The following is a 17,263-nucleotide window of genomic DNA, read 5'->3' as shown; positions in this document are numbered from 1 at the left end:
GTGGTTGCTATTTATCATGTGACTGGCCGCTATTTATTACGTGGTGCTTGCACTCCCGCGGAGGCTTCCTATGGTCTCTAAAAGTTACTTATTCATCTTTGTTTGAAGTGCAACAATAAACAAAGATGAATAAGTAACTTTTAGAGCCTAAAGCAAGCTTCTGAAAGAGCATAAGCACCACGTAATAAACCTCTGCGCCAGCCAGAAATTGATGTTGGTGGTGCGCCACAGTGTTCCCTTTCGGCGGCGGCGGCGGCGGCGTGGAGAAACACATTTAACCGTCGGCGCACCACGCTCAGTGTGCGGCGGTGGCGTGAATTTGAGGCAGCGCACAGGAATTTGATACAGCGCGGCGGCGCACAGGTCTAGGATGTGACCAGCGGTGGCTCCCACGGGTGCCAACTACAAATTCGTTTCGTGCCGTAAATATAGCTCTAAAAACTTTTTTTTTCTTTGTTGTGATTTTGTTCTTTTTCTTCTTCCATCTCATGCAACGTCCCAGGTATGGAGTGCCCAAAACTGAACCGAAATCGCTGGTCTCTTTTTCTCCTCTCACTGTTTACTTTGTTGCCTTAACTCGTGGAAATTCAGCACTTAATCGGTGCTTCGTCAGTACTAATCCACATGGTTTTCGACGCTAGGGGGGATCGGTGGCCGAGTGGTCTAGCGCACACCAACTCGGAGCACGTGGAGCGAAAGCTCGCGCTGCAGAACCCAGGGATCCTGGGTTCGAGCCCCACCCCTGCCCGTTTCGATCTGGATGAGCATCGTACCGGCGTGCGGTCGTGTATCACTACTGCGTGATGCACGTTAAAGACCCCAGGCTAGCGGCTGTACCGCACTGGCTAAATTTCTCATCTACAGCTGGGAGACTCGTCGCCCCTGTGAGGCAGACCAAGTTCTAGGCTGTATAAACACACACACAACCCCAATTTTTTTTTCGACGCTGAATTAGTGCCGTGCAGTATGTAGGAGCAGCGCTCGTGATTCTTTCATGCCTCACCTTCCGCTCTTGCGGGACCTTGCTTCCGTCTGTTGCTTTGTCTCTCAGGTGTTCTGTCCGGCACTCACCACCTACTGGCCACAGCTCGAGGCAGTGTTGGCCGACAGCCGCCCCTCCAGCACCCAGATGCAGAGCGACGCCACAAAGGTTCATGGTGCAATGCTGGTAGGTCTGGCCATCGTATCGCGTACGAAGCCGTTCCAATTTATTTGTCTACTACAGTAAAACCTCGTTATAACAAAGTTGAAGGAGCGGTCATAATTATTTTGTTATAACCATTAGTTTGTTATAGCCAATGTCCATTTCTTCCCACTATAGCAGGCAAGGGGAATTATGATTGCTTTGTTATATCCATTAGTTTGTTATATCCCATTTTGTTATAACGAGGTTTTACTGTATTGTCAATAAATCTGTGATAAGACATGAGGACGTTTGCATAGAAGCGACGTCGCCGTGTAACAAAGACTTTTGGGTATGTAGTGTGTTGCAATCTGGCTATGAGGTGTGTGAAATACATCATTATCATCATTACAAAAAAAAAAAAGAAAAGGAAGAAGAGTGCATGTTGTTACAACATTTCACCAATTTCGAGGTTGGTGCAGCAGTGTGATCCCACCAAACTCAAAGTGTTGCGATCTGTCTGTGTCCGAGGTGTTCCGTATCTTATTTACATATTTTTTTAAATGTTTATAGAAGTGGATCCACCTGAAGTTAGTTTCTTTAACATTAAAATACCTGCACTTACCAATATATTTGAAGTGTTATACAAGTATGCTTCAGTTTTGCTTCACTACATTCATACCATCGCTATATCAGTTGATGGTATGGAGACTGGATCTACCTTTTTGCGCAACAAGCTGATGTCTCCTCAGCCAGGATAACTGCATTTCCTTTCATAAAATGTGTATATTTACAAAAAAAAAAAAAAAAAAACAGCTTGCAGCTAATGGAGTAACTGGCACTGCACAGCCAGTGCCAACGTGTTTAAAACGATCATTTGTAAAAGAAGCTAATCGATACAAGGCAGAAGCTCTACATTAGCCACATTATGCAAACCCCGAGTGATTCACCGTATTTACTTGAGTTATAAATGCACTACTTACGAACGAGGCCCTTGGGTCTACTTTCCTGCAGGACATGCCTACCGCCAGTCATCGCATTCTGTTCATGAGAAATATAGTCAGTAACGAGGTTGGGATAACTGTTTCTTGCAAAAATGCAATCTGAGCAGATAGTCTTTTTGCAGGAAGACATTAACCCTGTACCGTAAATCGCTGGCATCTTGTCGATCGCGGCGATTGGCTACCCGTCCGCTCTATGGGAAACCGGACCCACAGGTTTTGTTCGTAAACAATGTGCCTATGAGCCCAGTAAGATCTGGTAAAAATGCTTATCCAAAATGAAGAGATAAGTGATGAAAAATATGGGGTGGACGATCCTTGGGGATGCGACTGCAAAATTTAATAAAAAACGAGAAACCTGCCACATGCTCGCACGTCATGGCAACGGATACCGCAGATTGCAGACGCAGCAGATTCGCATTTTGTGGTACGACAAACATGCGGGAAATAGTTTTAAACTTGCCTGTCATATGTACCGGCACTGCAGGTCAAGCTATCAACGGGGTTCACGTTGGACATTCAATATCCAGTGGAAATTGTGGGGTGGGCGATGTTTTCTCATTTTTACGTACGGGATGGGCGATCTCTTGGGGGTGGGTGTTCGTACGAGACATTATGGTGATTTCGGTATCGGTCCTCGCCAACTCCGCGAATGGCGTGTCTTGCGAGCTTCAAAGGCAGAGTTCTCGGCCCACCTCAAAATGCTGTCATTACCGCAGCTGGCGGCGGAGCTATTACTCCTTCAGCGCCACAAGGAGTTGCCGCGGAGCGAGGCGGGACTTGCAAGCTACGCCCAGCTCTACGAGTGCTTTGGTGACGCCCTGGCCACGAGGCTACCCACCCTGCAGGTGTCGCACCTGATGTACACGGCACGGAAAGTGAGCAATGCCTGCGGCCTCTTTTTTTTTTTTTTTAAATACGCCACCTACCTCATCTTTTTTTAATGGAGAATGTATTTTGAAAGGCTGACGTACACTTCGTGCTGTCCACTTTTGCCCGTCTCTTCCTTTGCTATGTCCTCTCCATTTTTTACCTTGCCTCAACTTGGCTCCCCTTGAAGCTTAGGAGAGGGGAGCGCTAAGAGGATTATCTTCCCTGTGGAAAAATGAGGTTGTACGTCAGCCTTTAACGTAAGTATGGTGCCTGTAACGCGACTCCAGCTGGCGTATTTAGCGACCTATTCTGCCCGTGCATCAAAAGGGGTCTTGAACTCGCAAAAATTGGTTGCAGCTTTGTTTATTCGACCAAATGTGATGAAGTGCAGTAGGTTTACAAGAACGTCGTGAGTAAAAACATAGGAAAGGAAATTGTCGAGGACGACATCTAGGATGACCTTAAGGATTACGTGAAGAACAACGTGTAGGGCAACCTCAAGAATGACTTCTAGGACGATGTCAAGGATGTCAGGTCACGTCAGCTTCAGCTAATGCCGCTTAAGTATCCGGAGCTTACACGAACGAAGCTTACGCGAGTGGCGCTTGCGCAAACAGAGCTTGTCTGAATGGAGCTTACGTGACCGGCGCTTACGCCAACGGAGCTTATGCGATTGGCACGTACACGCTCCCAGTGGATCTTTCATGTTGTGGGAGACTACTCATTCCTCCCCGCTGGCCTCGGTAGCTCTAAGCCTCTCCCAATATATTTAGTCTACGGAAACATTGATCCACTTCGAATGACAGTCTAGAAAGCCGTCCTTAGGAGTAGGAATCATCCTAGAAGTCATCCTTGAGGTCGTCCTCGAGGTCGTCCTCGAGGTCGTCCTAGAAGTCGTCCTTGAGGTTGTCCTTAAGGTCGTCCTAGACGTCGTTCCTGAGGTTGTCCTAGGTGTCGTCCTTGAGGTCATCCTAGACATCGTCCCTGAGGTCGTCCTAGGCGTCATCCTCTAAGCGTCGTCCTTGAGGTCGTCCTAGAAGTCATTCTAGACGTCGTTCTTGAAGTCGTCCTAGACGTCGTCCTCTGGGTGTCATCCTTGATGTCGTCCAAAAAGTCTTCCTTGAGGTCGTCCCACCATAGTAAAGCTTCGCTGGTCTTCCTTCTTCACCAGAGTGGAAAAGCTGGAAGCTTTTTTAAAAGCATATGAACGAAAAGGGTGGGTTTTAGTTCGTGAGAAATATTTGACGCATCTACTTGTATTTAGAAATAAAATGCCCTGATAAGATGAGTGGAAAAAACCTGGTGCAACATAGCAAGCAAAGCGGTGACTACCCATTTATTTGAAATAGAGCCAATCTTCTTACAATCTCAATATCCGACACATTCCCTATTCAAACCGAAGGTAGTAATCTTATTTTTGACGGACGAGCTAGAGCTTTACGGAAGATGCCTTGGCAGGACTCGCATGATTTGCAGAACCAGTTTCCCAACGAGTGGTTCATGATGGAGCTTGCTCGGCCCGCAGGAGCCAGCTGGCACGTCGAGTCCCACCGGAGAGCAGCTGCTGGAGGCGTTCTACGAAGACGAGCACAGCATGTCGGCGGACGAGGACAACAACTCGGAGGACAGTGGACTGAGCGGCCCGCCGCCGGGAGCGCTGCACCCGCAGGTCAAGAGTACCATCTCGGATCCAGCCAGGGGCATCCGGCTCACCATCGCCCTGCGGAGGCCCACCGCGGATCCGCCCAAGGCAAAGCGCAAGCGGACGCCGGATCCCAGGGAGCCGCCCTTCGAGGCGGTGCCGCTCGTGCTGCCGCGGAAGCGCGGGCACGTGGTCATCTGCTTCGAGGGTGAGTGCCGGCGACGACGCGTTTGTCCGTGTCACGCGATTGATGTCGTCACTTTTGGGGCGAGCTGCCCGAGTCGTGTCGAGCTATCGAGTTGATGTTCATGCAAAACCGCTGAAGCTGTGATTCTGTGTGTGTGCCTTCCGTTTGAGTTTAGGCTGTCTGCCTACCTAGAAAACCTGTGATTACCTGTGATTGTCGGGAATTTTCAAAGCCCATGGTAAAGTTAGTGAATGGTCGGGGAAATCGTCAAAAATTTGTTTACCGGGCAACTCTGCTCATCTCAGAAACTTGGGGATTATGAGTGATTTCACGTTAAGAGGTACTAATAAAAGGCACGACGTCATTTGCTTTACGAAAAATAATATATTTTGTGAAATCTTACTTTCAACATGAGCAGAAACCGAAACCGAAACTTCGGCAACACTCGGGCCGCAAAAAACATGGCGACCGTGTGGTTTATGTGATCCTCTAAACGACGATGGGCGGGATCGGGGCGGGCCACCATTGGGATAGGCATGTGCTAGGCGCAAGTGTCGTCCGCATCGCAGCCTTCACCATGTTTTGGTGTCTACGATATTCAACGACGTCAGCACAACTGCGCCGTCAGTTCGTTCAGATAGTGTGAACGGAACTTCGAGAGACAGTAATGAAAAACAGCGAGACAGCGACGGCGATTGTGATGCGGGAAACGGCGGTGGCAGGCGGGACACTTTTAAAGGCTGAGAAGCCCGCTGCACAGGCACATTACTCAAATCACGTGGACACCACTGAGCGCCGAGAGGTGACGGTGCTGACGTCACCTGTTATGCTTGCCCGGAGAAGTACAAACAAACAAAAAGCAGCAATGTTGATGACATTTAGATCAATGCTGGCTACACCAACACTGTAGTCTTGATTGTGCTGTTGATTGCACTTCAATTCGCCCGCTAGAGTCGGCCGATTTTGGCAACTTGGCACGTTCCGAAGTGTGCCGCACCGTTTAAGAAACATTTAGACAGAACTAGGTTGTAATATTTGATGTGTGGTATTCTTAGGGGATTCTTAGGGTTCATGGTTTCATTTACGTGCAACTTGACTGACGCTGTCGTGAGTTTCAAGAATTTCGCGGACATGGACAGTGCACTTGCTCCGTGCCGATTATCGTGCGGCCGTCCAACGCAGATTGCTGAAATGCGAAACTATCTGATCTTGTGGAGGCGAAACACAGTCCAGCAAACCATCGACCTGTTTCTCCAGCCGTTTCATATATAATGTGCCAATACAGAGGTTTTTCTAGTGAATTAATTCTTTCGGATTGATTGATTATGTTTGGACTTCTGCACGATCCCGATAGAATCCAAATAATTGGTTTGCGACTGTATGCTGTGGCATGATTCGGTGAAATTTTTTAAAAGTCTGAGAGACTCTCATTACGAACCTGGCCAATCGCTTTTTTATTCTCGAAGGTGCGACACCCTTGCTTCCCCGTGCCAAGGAAGAGCCCGTTGTGCCAGTGCCCGAATGCAGGATGGCGCAGCTCAGCCGCCGCATGGGCAGGGTGGGTCGAAGCCGAAGACGCAAGGTGGCACCCTTCCGCTCCCGACACCTGGGCGCTGGCATTGACTCGCTTCTCTGAAGTGAGCCGTGTAGTGTGTAGACACTTTGGTGCTTTTTCTCAATGGATCCTGTGCTTCCAGCAGCGATGGTTTCCAGCCAGCAGGATCTGCGAACTTTCAGTGTCAGACTTTGGCAAGGCAGTGAGCAGGTTGAACGCTAAAACGTCTGCAAGACCTCTTAAAATGTCATTTGGGCATTTACAGGACATCTGTGAGACGTTTATTAGATGTCTTGGCAAGATGTCTTAAAGACTTTAGACATATTGAGACTATAGACTTTAGGCATCTAGACTTCTAACTTCGGCAAGACTGAGCCTGCTGAACTCTAAGAAACCTACAAGACTTCCATAAAACATCAGTTAAGCAATAGTTTTAAGACATCTATAAGATGTTCTGGCAGGTATCTTATAGACAACATCTTAGAGTGTGACTACTTCTAGATTTAATAAGTGTGAGACTGCTAAATACTAATATGCCTACATGACTTCTCTAAGATGTCAAAGTGACATTTATGAGACGTATTGGCAAGATATCTAATAAGCCTTAGACATCTTAGAGACTACCTATGGACTTCAAACTTCAGCTCAACTGAGCCATTCAACTCTAAGACATCTATAAAACTTCCCAATTGTAAGACATTAAGATGTCTTATTTTGGCAAGACGACTTGTAGGCTTCTTGTAAAGATGGTCTCGTAGATGTCTATAGGTTATTCTAACTTCAGTTTCTTTAGTGCCAAAAGTGGTATAAGATGCGTTAAGATATAGGTTCAAAAAGGCAGTGTGCCTGTGGATACAACATTGGCATGGTGTGGTGTAAAACAGAGTTAACGGCCGGAGAAACTCCGGGGAGATTTACTAGCATCTTTTTTCAGTTTACCATGTCATGGTTATTCGAGAATCCACAACTGTGTCTAGTTAGGAGATGGTATTGTGTATGCTGATCTTTTATGTCTTTTATCTCTTTTTTTTTTTCTAGATGAATGTTGAGGTGATCTGTTTTCTTATCAGTCCTCCCATTAGGGGTATGCTGCATCAGCATTTTCTGCAATGGTATTGTGAGATTTGTGTATAAAGAAGTTATGTTCTCACCATGTTCATGGCTTGTATACAGTTAATAAAATATGGTGAATCAAGGTAGAGGTTTGTCGATGCATTGCCGAAAAAACACACTCGACCAATAGTATTTGCTAAAAAAATATTGGCAGCGACCTGTATCTTTAAGGTCCTATAATGCGTAAAATGTACTGTCAAAGGAGCGATTGTTTGAATTTGTTAGGAAGACATTAAAGGGGGTACGGAAACAAAAATCGAAATATTCAAATTTTGTTCGAAAATAAGTCAAGCATGACGGATAATAACCGTAAATGATAATCGCACGTTTGTATTTTGAACGGCTGGCTATATTTTTCGTTCCAAACAGTGCACTCGAGCAAGCGCTCGAAGAGAAGCGAACGAAGAGCGCAGTGCGTCATGCAATATCCGGTGCAAATGAAAACAGAAAGAAAAGATTTTCCGCATTCGTGACGTAGCAAGGCTAGCGTGGTTATGAGCTTTGCCCTTGGTGGGGTTGTCAGCGCTGTGTGGTCATTCCATTTAGCGCTCTCTGGGCGGAACCATTTTGTTCGACAGCAGCGTCCTTTCCATACATCCAGGAAATTCAGCGGGTTCGGCCCGACGCCCGACTCCGCTACCAGACGACAAACCGGGAGGTTGCCATTCTCCATCTTTGGGGTGTACCGGCGGGCTGTACGGAACATCAAACTCTCGCTCGTGGCTCCCGTTGTGAAGTGGTTCGCGTGCTGAGAATAGTTATGGCTGCTCCAAAATCAGCTTAGAGTTCTTTGTTGTTCTATTTTGGTAAATGATCAACTAGCATATATTTTTTCCGTTACTTAAATAGCAGTTGAGTCAGCGGGCAGTGCTACCCTCAACTACTGTGTGTGTTGCGGCAGGGGAGCACGTTTTTATTTATTAGTTCAGACGTCCACTCATAGTTGCTAAAGGCCTACACCAGTACAAACTTTGTATAGTAAAAAAGGTTCAGCAACCGGATTCACTTTTCGCCGGAGAGACCGGCCAATCTGACACAGTTTTCCCTATTTCTTTTTTTTATTTGCACGCAGGTAATTGCGTAATTGGACCCTGTTAGTTTTTATCTAGCATAGTATTGCACGATAACTGGCATACCGAAATTTGCGCATCTGCGCTTCAAATTTCCAAAATGACGCCATTTTAAACAGAGTTTGTGCGCCAGCCGGATGCTAGGTACAGCCCACTCGGCGGAGCGGAGTGCACCCCACTCGGCGGTACACCCCACTCGGCGGATGCGGGTGAGAGGGGGAGGGCTTTTTTTTTTTTTTTTCTCTTTTTACCCTCTCTGCTATGACCTTAATGGAGCGCGTTACAACCGAGCCGTTCGAAGTACCCGTGGGGTGACGAGCGTGTGGCTGGCCCAAGGAGCACATAGCTTCCACAACACTGTCAGCTTAGGGCCGAACGGGAGCAACTTTTGTTCGAGTTTTGAGCGACGGGTTAATCTTCTAGGAGGAGAATGGCTGTTTCCGGTTGCACGAAGGAGGGTCTGAGAAAGAGGGGAGTCCTTCCTTTCCGTCTTCTTGGACCGTTCGGTAGAATGCGCGAGTTGTGATTTCAGCTAGGAGGAAAGCCAAGAAGGAAAACGTTGAAATTCCAAAAGGCGGCGCTGCTCCGAAGGAATCTGCTATGTCACAATACGTAGCAAGTTCCCCAACGTTGCTAGATTACCTCCCAAATAGGCTCCGCATGCATCCACCAGGTGCATATTGAAATATCGTTTATTTAGCTTTAAAATTAGTTTTCTTGTGCCTTTCAACGGAAAACTGGTGTTTTTGAGGTTAGGGTGCAACATGCAACACATTCAAGCTAGAAAATGAGCGCTGAAATTTCGTTTCCCTACCCCTTAAACAGCTGTTTTGGGGAGCGGAGCAGAAGCCATATTTTTTTATATTTCCCCACTAAATTTAACGGGGGACTCGATTGGTTCATAGGTCATGACGTGAACTTTCCAGCTAAATTTAGCGGGGAAACTGAATTGATGTATAGGTCAAGCGACATCAGTTTCTCTGCTAAATTTAGCGTCGACACCGAATTGGTGTATAAGTCACGGTATTTAGTGACTCTAGGTCTCGGGACATAAATTTACCCGTCAAATGTAGCAGGAAATGCATGAAAGGGCAGAATTTTGGGATTGGGAATCCGTCAAATAACAAAAAAACTTTTTTTTTTTAACAGCCTGGATGGAAAAAAGATGTCATAAAACGAATTTACAACAAAAAACAAATTTTAGAGCTATATTTACAGCTCGAAACGAATCTGTAGTTTGCGTCCGAGGAAGCCCCCGGAAAAATGACCGCTATGGTCACGTGGGGCTTCGGGATCCTCCAAACTTGTGTTTGGGCGAGTTGGTTCATACTGATTTAAAAGGTTAAAACGCGCAACACAACAAGGACAATAAAGACACAAAGACGACAGGACGGGCGCTAACTCACAACTGATTTTATTAGAAACAACACTGTCACTTTTATACACAAGATCGTATGCCAAACCCACACTGCAACCAATCACCACCCTCACAAGCAGCTATCTAGAAACATTACTTCTTTCTGAAGCAAAAAGAGAGAAGGCACGCTAACGGATTTGTCATCTTCCTTTTGATATAAAACGCCTCTATAATCTCTCTCTCGGTCTTATCTTTTGATTTCTGTAAAAACTTTGTTTCAGCCAAAAGAGGCTTACAGTCAGCACATCGCCTGCAGTGGTCTGCCAGGTGTCCCCCGCGTTGTTCTGCACAGAAAGATTATGCTCACGCGCCCTATCGTTAAAACAGCGCCCGGTTTGTCCAATATAAACTTTTCCACATCTTAATGGAATCTCATAGACAACATTGGTCACACTAGGGAGCCTTCCTGTGCGCTTTGCTAGGGTGATGCCACCCTTTGTAATACCACTCGCCGACAAACCAGCAGCCATTTTGTTCCTCGGCGATAATCCGTGGGGCTTATAACCCTCCCGGAAACAAGCACATTATCTCAGAAGTTCGGAGCAGCGTTGTGGAACCCACGGAGGGAGGATTAGCATTTCCCCCTCGGATGGGATTACCGATGGACACAAAGGTCACTTTCCGGCGCACGGGGAAACAATGAGAGAAACAAAATGGCGGTGGAAGAGGGTGTGGGAAAGGGAAACAGGCAGTTGGCATCACCTTATGCAAAGCGCACATGAAGGCACTCTAGGTCACACATTCAGTGTACTGTACAGCGTGCTTTTTAGAACAGAGTGCTTTTTTTCTGCCGTGTAAGCATCGAACAGATTTTTGAGAGCTTGCAAGGGGCTGAAAAAACAACATTTACATCGTATCTACTAGCTATCTTTTTAATGTTGTGAGACACTTTATGCATCGACATGTTACTAATACGGCGGACTAGTTTTTTTTTTTTTTTTTCAAATATAGAGTTTTCTTTTCTAACATGAGGAAACTAGCGTTTGTTAATCTTTATTGGAGTTATAAAGTACGGAAAGATGTCACTATCGGCAAATATAATAGCACGAGCAGAGTTGGAATTGCTCGGGCGTGAAGACGAGCTTTCGCCTATTCCGCTAAACGCAAACAATTACAAAAAAAAAAAAAAAAAAAAAAAAGTTGAGTTTTTTGGATCATCGGCATGCACTGCGAAAATATATTTCGTTTACTGCAGCAAAAGCTGAGACCTGGCACACGATAGAATGAACCTTTCCTTGTGTCTAAATAGTTTCGTGGACAAGGACTGCGTTGCTAGCGGGAGCTCGTGCCGTCGCTTTGAGCATCAATTGGGCATGCCCCCGCAAGGCTCGCAATCCTTAGCGTACGCTCTACGAAAACGTTTTAGTATCTTGAACGAAGTGCATTTGGAGAATCGGCATCGCTGGAGTTAGGCAAATAAATGACACCACTATGCGTGTAAAACAGGACTTTTCGGTAATTTTTAGCATCACCGATCGTTTTGTCAATCCAGGAGCTTGGTTTACTTCATACACATTTTATAAGCGTCGAATACTACCTGCAGCTGTGCACACGCGCACATGCGACGTCTGCTGTTTACGCGCCTCGTGCATAAAACTACCCGTCAAATAATCAAATACACTCGCTTGTATCCCCTCCGTTAAAATGAAAAGTGGCGTGTGCTCGGTTGCCTCGCCAGCACGTTTCTCATTTATCACATATATTAGTGCTTTGACGTTCTCACGCGCAAAGTACACCCTGAGTTCCCTCTCAAAGCGCATAAGCTTTGCCGCACACCCGCGGGCGTACCTTACTGTGTAATTTACAAAACGAACACAGAGAGATCCTTCAGCAAAGCCTTTTAAATACGAGAGAATCTTTTTATTGTCAATAATTGATGTTTTATTAATCACAAGACAAATCACATACAAAGATAAAGACAAGAAAATATTTATTGCTACAAGGCAATATATTGCACATTCGGAAGAGGTCGGCGCGAAAAAATAGAAGGATCTGCATATGGCTTGAGTTTCTTGAGGCCAGTCTTTGCCAAGATCACTGGCACGAACTGATCGTTCGTGAAGTGATCCTGAAAAATAAATGCAGCATCGCATATTTTTAGTTGCCATTTGTGAAGCACCAATCGCGGAAATATTTTGCACAAACAAAATCGTGAGGGGCTCGATCGTTGGTGACTCTCCCTTCACTGACGCAAGATGCACGAGGTAACACTACAACTTTTTTTTATTTTAGTGGCACCCTCTCGTGCATCGTTCCAAACTCGGCCGACTCAATGCAAGCGAGCTAAGAGTGAGCGAGTCAGTTTTTATGCTCAAACACGCGCGGAAGGACGTGTCTAAGTCCTTCCGTGTTTGTCTCGTCACATGGCCGTACTACGCGATATTCATCGGCGAGACCGAAAGAGACACGTAATACGATTCAGAGTTTGACAATGACTTACCTCGCAAAGTCTCCCTCGAAGGCACTCGAAACTTTTCCGACCGATCCGGTGGAGCCATTGTCTTCGCCGTTGAAGATTTTCCTTTCCCGTCGGGATGGCAAAAATGCTTCTTTCCTTTCATAACGCTGTTTGTGCAATATGCAGCGCAGCATGATGGCATCGCGTTGCCCGCCGAGGTTCTGGTAAATTATATAAAAAACCTACGGCCGGGCCGCGAACAACGGAGTCGCCGCTACGCCTGGCCCAGTGATGGCGTTGGTAGGGTGTACTAGAAGGAGTACACCCTAGCGTTGGTTTCGAGCAGACGACCGAATCGCGCGGGATCATGGGAAGACAAGGGTGACGTGTCGCGCGAGATACAATTAAAGCGAGGGGAAAGAGAGCTTTTGAGAGGGGAAGGGCATCGGCGAGGAGAAATTTCTCTTCCCCATTTCAGACAATGGTTTGCGCTACCTTGGATGGATGGATGGATGAATACGGCTGAGCCCTTTGGATCGGGCGGTAGCTTACGCCACCTAGCCATTTTGTTTTACCATTTAAGCTTAGAATATTTAAATGTGAAATCTATATTCACTCCGCAGTGCAAAGAAAGTGAGGCTATGAAACCCCCTTGCCATCAGTGGATAAGAAAATACCTAGTTTTGGATGGGGGGGTGGGGCGCCCCGCTGCGGCGAGACGCCGAAGCACACTTTTCCTGACCGATGAAATGTCCGCTCGTGCTCGCGTTCCTCGCCTCGGGCTACCGCTTCTTTTCTCGTCGGGTTTGAAAACCATGTCTCGGGTCCTCGCCGCTGCAAAAGCTGTGCGCTGACTACAGGCTCCCCGAGAAATGCTCTGTGCTACCAGATCTCGCGCTCCAAATCTGCGACCGGGCACCCTATGGCTCCGTCGTCGAGCTGCCCGGCTTCGTGAGTCTATGATCCAGCCTATCCAGCACATGGTTTAGTGGCGCCCTATCGAGCCGTCGACACGGAGTGCGGTAGCCGTGAGCGCTCGCGGAGCTCGCTAGTTAAAGGCCGACGACCAGACCCGAGATTATGCAAGGCAGAAGATCCTTCTCACCATGGGGGAGGAGGAAACAGGCGACGGTGGACAGGGCGGAAGGGGGGGGGGGGGGGTAGAGGAGGAAGCCGGGGAAAAGTGGAAAGCGCGAACTGGCCGTCGGTCTTTAAAGGGATACTACAACGAAATTTCGGCGCTCATTTTTTAGTCTATATGTGTTCAAAAAAGATTTATTTCCTCGCAAGGTGTGAACTGTTTTCTAGCACGACGCGGACGCTAGGAGCCAGCGTTCACGTCGGACTGCTCGGACCCCCTTCCGTCGCAGAGACTTCTCGGTTTAATACCAATAAGATGCCACTCTGCTGCATTTCTTCGTGGTGTTATTGCACCCCACAGCCAATCACCAAATCTCCCACCCTCCATCGCATGCCGCAAACAGCCTAAACCAGACGCCATTCGCAAAACCACAGATGATCACTATCAATAGAACGCACAACGCCGAGGAGCAGGGAGCGTCGTCTGCTTTCGGATACAACATGTCACGTCACGAGTGTCCCTGCTTGTTGTTGCCAGTAGAGCGGCAGAAAGTAATTTGGAGGTGCACGCGTAGACTTCGAAATTCATTCTCTCGAGTCAATTAATATTTTGATTAAATATTTTGTAGACATACTCACGGGCGGATATTTAGTACAGGGTTACAATTTTATAAAAAATCAATGAGCATCAATTTGCCACCGACCCTGTTTCTCGTTCCGACACGATCGCACCTTTGCCCGTTTGCTAAGCTACTGTAAGATGGAGTACCTCAACGTCCAGCAGCGTCCCGTCGGTGGCGAGAGACTTGCGGCGCCTGATGCCCAGTCTCCTGGAGTTCTCGGAGGCGGATGGAGAGGGCCGCCTGTTCGGGACTGGGCGGGGCCTGGGGCGCCCTGGGCTCACCCTGCTCCAGCTGTAGGGCGTCCAGCTGCTGACGCACCCTCTGGATCTCCTCTTGCACCCGGTGCAGCTTTTGCTGCAGCTGCGAGGTAGAGACCGACACGGGGCTGAGCGCACGCTCTTTGCAAGAACCCCGTCGGTTCACTGGAATGACACAGAGCTGGCTACCCTGCACTGCGATTACGGGGCGAAGATGAACATACGAAACTATGGAGATGGGAGACATGCCGAGGAAACAGTATCAGAGACTTGGACACCTTTGCAAACTGGTCCAGTGTTCCTGGCGCCAGGTACTTTGAGCTCGTCAAGGGCAGCGTTGGCATCGCTTCAGGTTCCAGCTCCTTATGATGGAGGGGGTCATCTCAGCCAATCTAATGACGTTCTGTAGGGGAGCAGTGAGTCACGTACGCGGTACGCTTGCAGCACTGGAGCAGTGAGTCACGTACGTGGTACACGGCCTGTAAATCATGTAACCACTATCGCGGAATTGAAAAAAAAAAGTGGAAGCCGTTTACAACTCCCTGTAACACCGAATTAGAGCGCAGCTCTTGAGGAGGAGGGGGGAAGGGTACTGGGGGGGGAGGTCACGTGACCTTGGGGGTCACGTGACGATGCCGATGATGCCATCAGTGACGTCACTGATGACGTCATCAGCGATGATGACGATGACGATGCAAATGTCAGTGACGTCATCAGTGACGTCACTGATGACGTCATCTGTGATGATGACGATGCGGATGCCGGTGACGTCACTGATGACGTCATCAGTGGTGATGGCGATGACGATGCGGATGCTGGGGACGTCATCAGTGACGTCACTGATGACGTCATCAGTGATGATGCGGATGCCGGTGGCGTCATCAGTGACGTCACTGGTGACGTCATCAGTGATGATGACGATGCGGATGCCGGTGACGTCATCAGTGACGATGGCGTCATCGGGGTGTGATCACGTGACCTCGGCGGGTGGGGTCACGTGACCCTGGGGGGGGGGGGGGTCACGTGACCTCGGGTGGGGGGTCACGTGACCTTGGGGTGACCTTGAGGTGACCTTGGTTACGCCGACGTCGGTCAAGCCGGGAACGGGCCCCTAAGAGCTGCGCTCTAAAAGCAGCACCACATCCGAACATACCAATATTTAAAAAAAAAGTCACAAAAGGATTTTTAAAACGAATAAGACGATTAGCAAAGAGTACCTGGTGGATGTCGCTAACGCCTCGCTTGTAATACCCGTCTACGAACCTTGACAGCTAGTGACGGAGGTTGTCTCGCCTCCGGCCACGACGAGAGAAGAGCGGCAGGAGGAACTCCCCTCTTCCCGAGAATGCCTTTTGTGTGTCGCAGAGGTCGCTATTGTCGCCCTACAAGATTACAGAAGATTAACCCGTCACTCAAAATTAGTACAAAAGCAGCCGCTTCGGTGGCTGGAATGACTAGGCCATCCTCTCGACGTCAGCCTCGCCGTAGTTTGCTCGTCCTGAGACGACCTACGTCACGATTGCGTTGGATGTCACGTGGTCTCCGCTGGGCCTTCTCCGAGCGCTTGCCAGAGTGGGCCGTTTATAACGAAAAATACAGCCGCCAGGCTCAAACGTGCGATTGTCATTTACGGATATTGTGGATCATATTCAACCTATTTTTGAACACGACGGGAATATTTCAAAATTTGTTGAAGTATCCCTTTAACGGCCACTCAAGCCAGGACCAAGGACGTCATGAGGGAGGTTATTTTTTGCTTGTTTTTGTAATTTTAAGTTCCCTATAACTCCTAAAATAAGGCGAAATTCGAGAAAAGAAAAGTTTCATTCAGTGCGCTCAAGTTCGACGCAAATTAAAAAAAAAAAAAAGTCATAAGGTTGTTGCAGGGCCTCTTTAACCTACACATATCGGAAGGAGCTATATTTCGGGCCCATAGAATCGGCAGGTTTTGTCAAAATAAATGCCGTCTAGTCATTGTGAAACTTACATCTTACAAAATACAAGACAAAATCTTGCTCTCTAGGAATTTACTTAAATCTGACCGCATAACCGTATAAGCGAGGACTATTAAAATGGCACGCGTATTATACGGAAAAACAAATTGATTTCGCGAATAAAAAAAAAAAAAAAAAAGAAAAACGCCACTTTTAGACTGCGACATAACATAATTCACATTAACAATATATGCTGCGTTTACTATCCAGTGAGCGAAAATGTGTATGAGGTTGGTCCCTCCGGCCATCTTGGTGGCTACTGCTCCTGTGACACGTGACTCCCAAACTGCCGTTGGTGCTTCTCAGCTGCAGGAACGTTTAGCTCGCCTGTCTGTACTTTTCACAAATATTAGAAGTTTAATTAGAGAGACGTTTTGTCGTCAGTCATTGATTCTGCAGACGCTGGTGTAATAGTTTTAACGGAGACTCGGCTCTCTGCGAGGGTGCGCGACAGTGAACTTTTTTTAGGACTTAAAAAGTTTAGCATCTGCAGGAACGATAGACATAATGAATGCGGCGGAGGTGCCTTAAGGCACCTCCGCCGCATCTATTTTGTCTGCTGTTGCAAGCTACAGCAGCAGCAGCAGACAGCTTGCAACAGCAAGCTGTCTGCTTGCTGTTGCAAGCCATATTGATTCTTTTTGTATAAACATAATGATCGATTTACAGATTATTTGACTGTGTATTGGTTCTAACCACAAGAAGTGGATTATGGGAGTTTGTTATAGACCATCCTCAAGTTCTTCATATTTCGTCAAAGCCTTGCAGGACTTAATAAATGCAGTCGTCATTCGCTCCCCCAGTCCGCCGATTTTTCTATTGGGTGATTTGAATTATCCTGCTATAGCGTCGGAATGACATTACCGCAGTTGCAAGTACGTCTTCATCTGAATGCCATGATTTTGTAAGCCTTTGTCCAGATTTTAACTT

General features: G+C 47.4%; 1 protein-coding gene across 1 annotated transcript in view; it reads left to right on the top strand.

Annotated features, from left to right (window-relative positions):
- LOC120838743 (TAF6-like RNA polymerase II p300/CBP-associated factor-associated factor 65 kDa subunit 6L) overlaps positions 1-7,415 on the top strand; it is a 31,126-nt gene extending 23,711 nt beyond the window's left edge. Inside the window, exons 9-12 of the mRNA XM_040208784.3 lie at positions 1,052-1,168; positions 2,844-3,002; positions 4,523-4,847; positions 6,293-7,415. Coding sequence (XP_040064718.1) covers positions 1,052-1,168; positions 2,844-3,002; positions 4,523-4,847; positions 6,293-6,462 — 771 coding nt within the window. The 3' untranslated portion in view covers positions 6,463-7,415. The remainder of the gene's footprint in view (positions 1-1,051; positions 1,169-2,843; positions 3,003-4,522; positions 4,848-6,292) is intronic.
- Positions 7,416-17,263: the final 9,848 nt, after the last annotated feature.

This window comes from Ixodes scapularis, unplaced genomic scaffold (assembly GCF_016920785.2).
Source record: "Ixodes scapularis isolate PalLabHiFi unplaced genomic scaffold, ASM1692078v2 PGA_scaffold4__175_contigs__length_147842914, whole genome shotgun sequence".
Classification (NCBI taxonomy): Eukaryota; Metazoa; Arthropoda; class Arachnida; order Ixodida; family Ixodidae; genus Ixodes; species Ixodes scapularis.
Note: the sequence above shows the minus strand (reverse complement) of the source record. Positions and strands in the feature narration are given on the sequence as shown.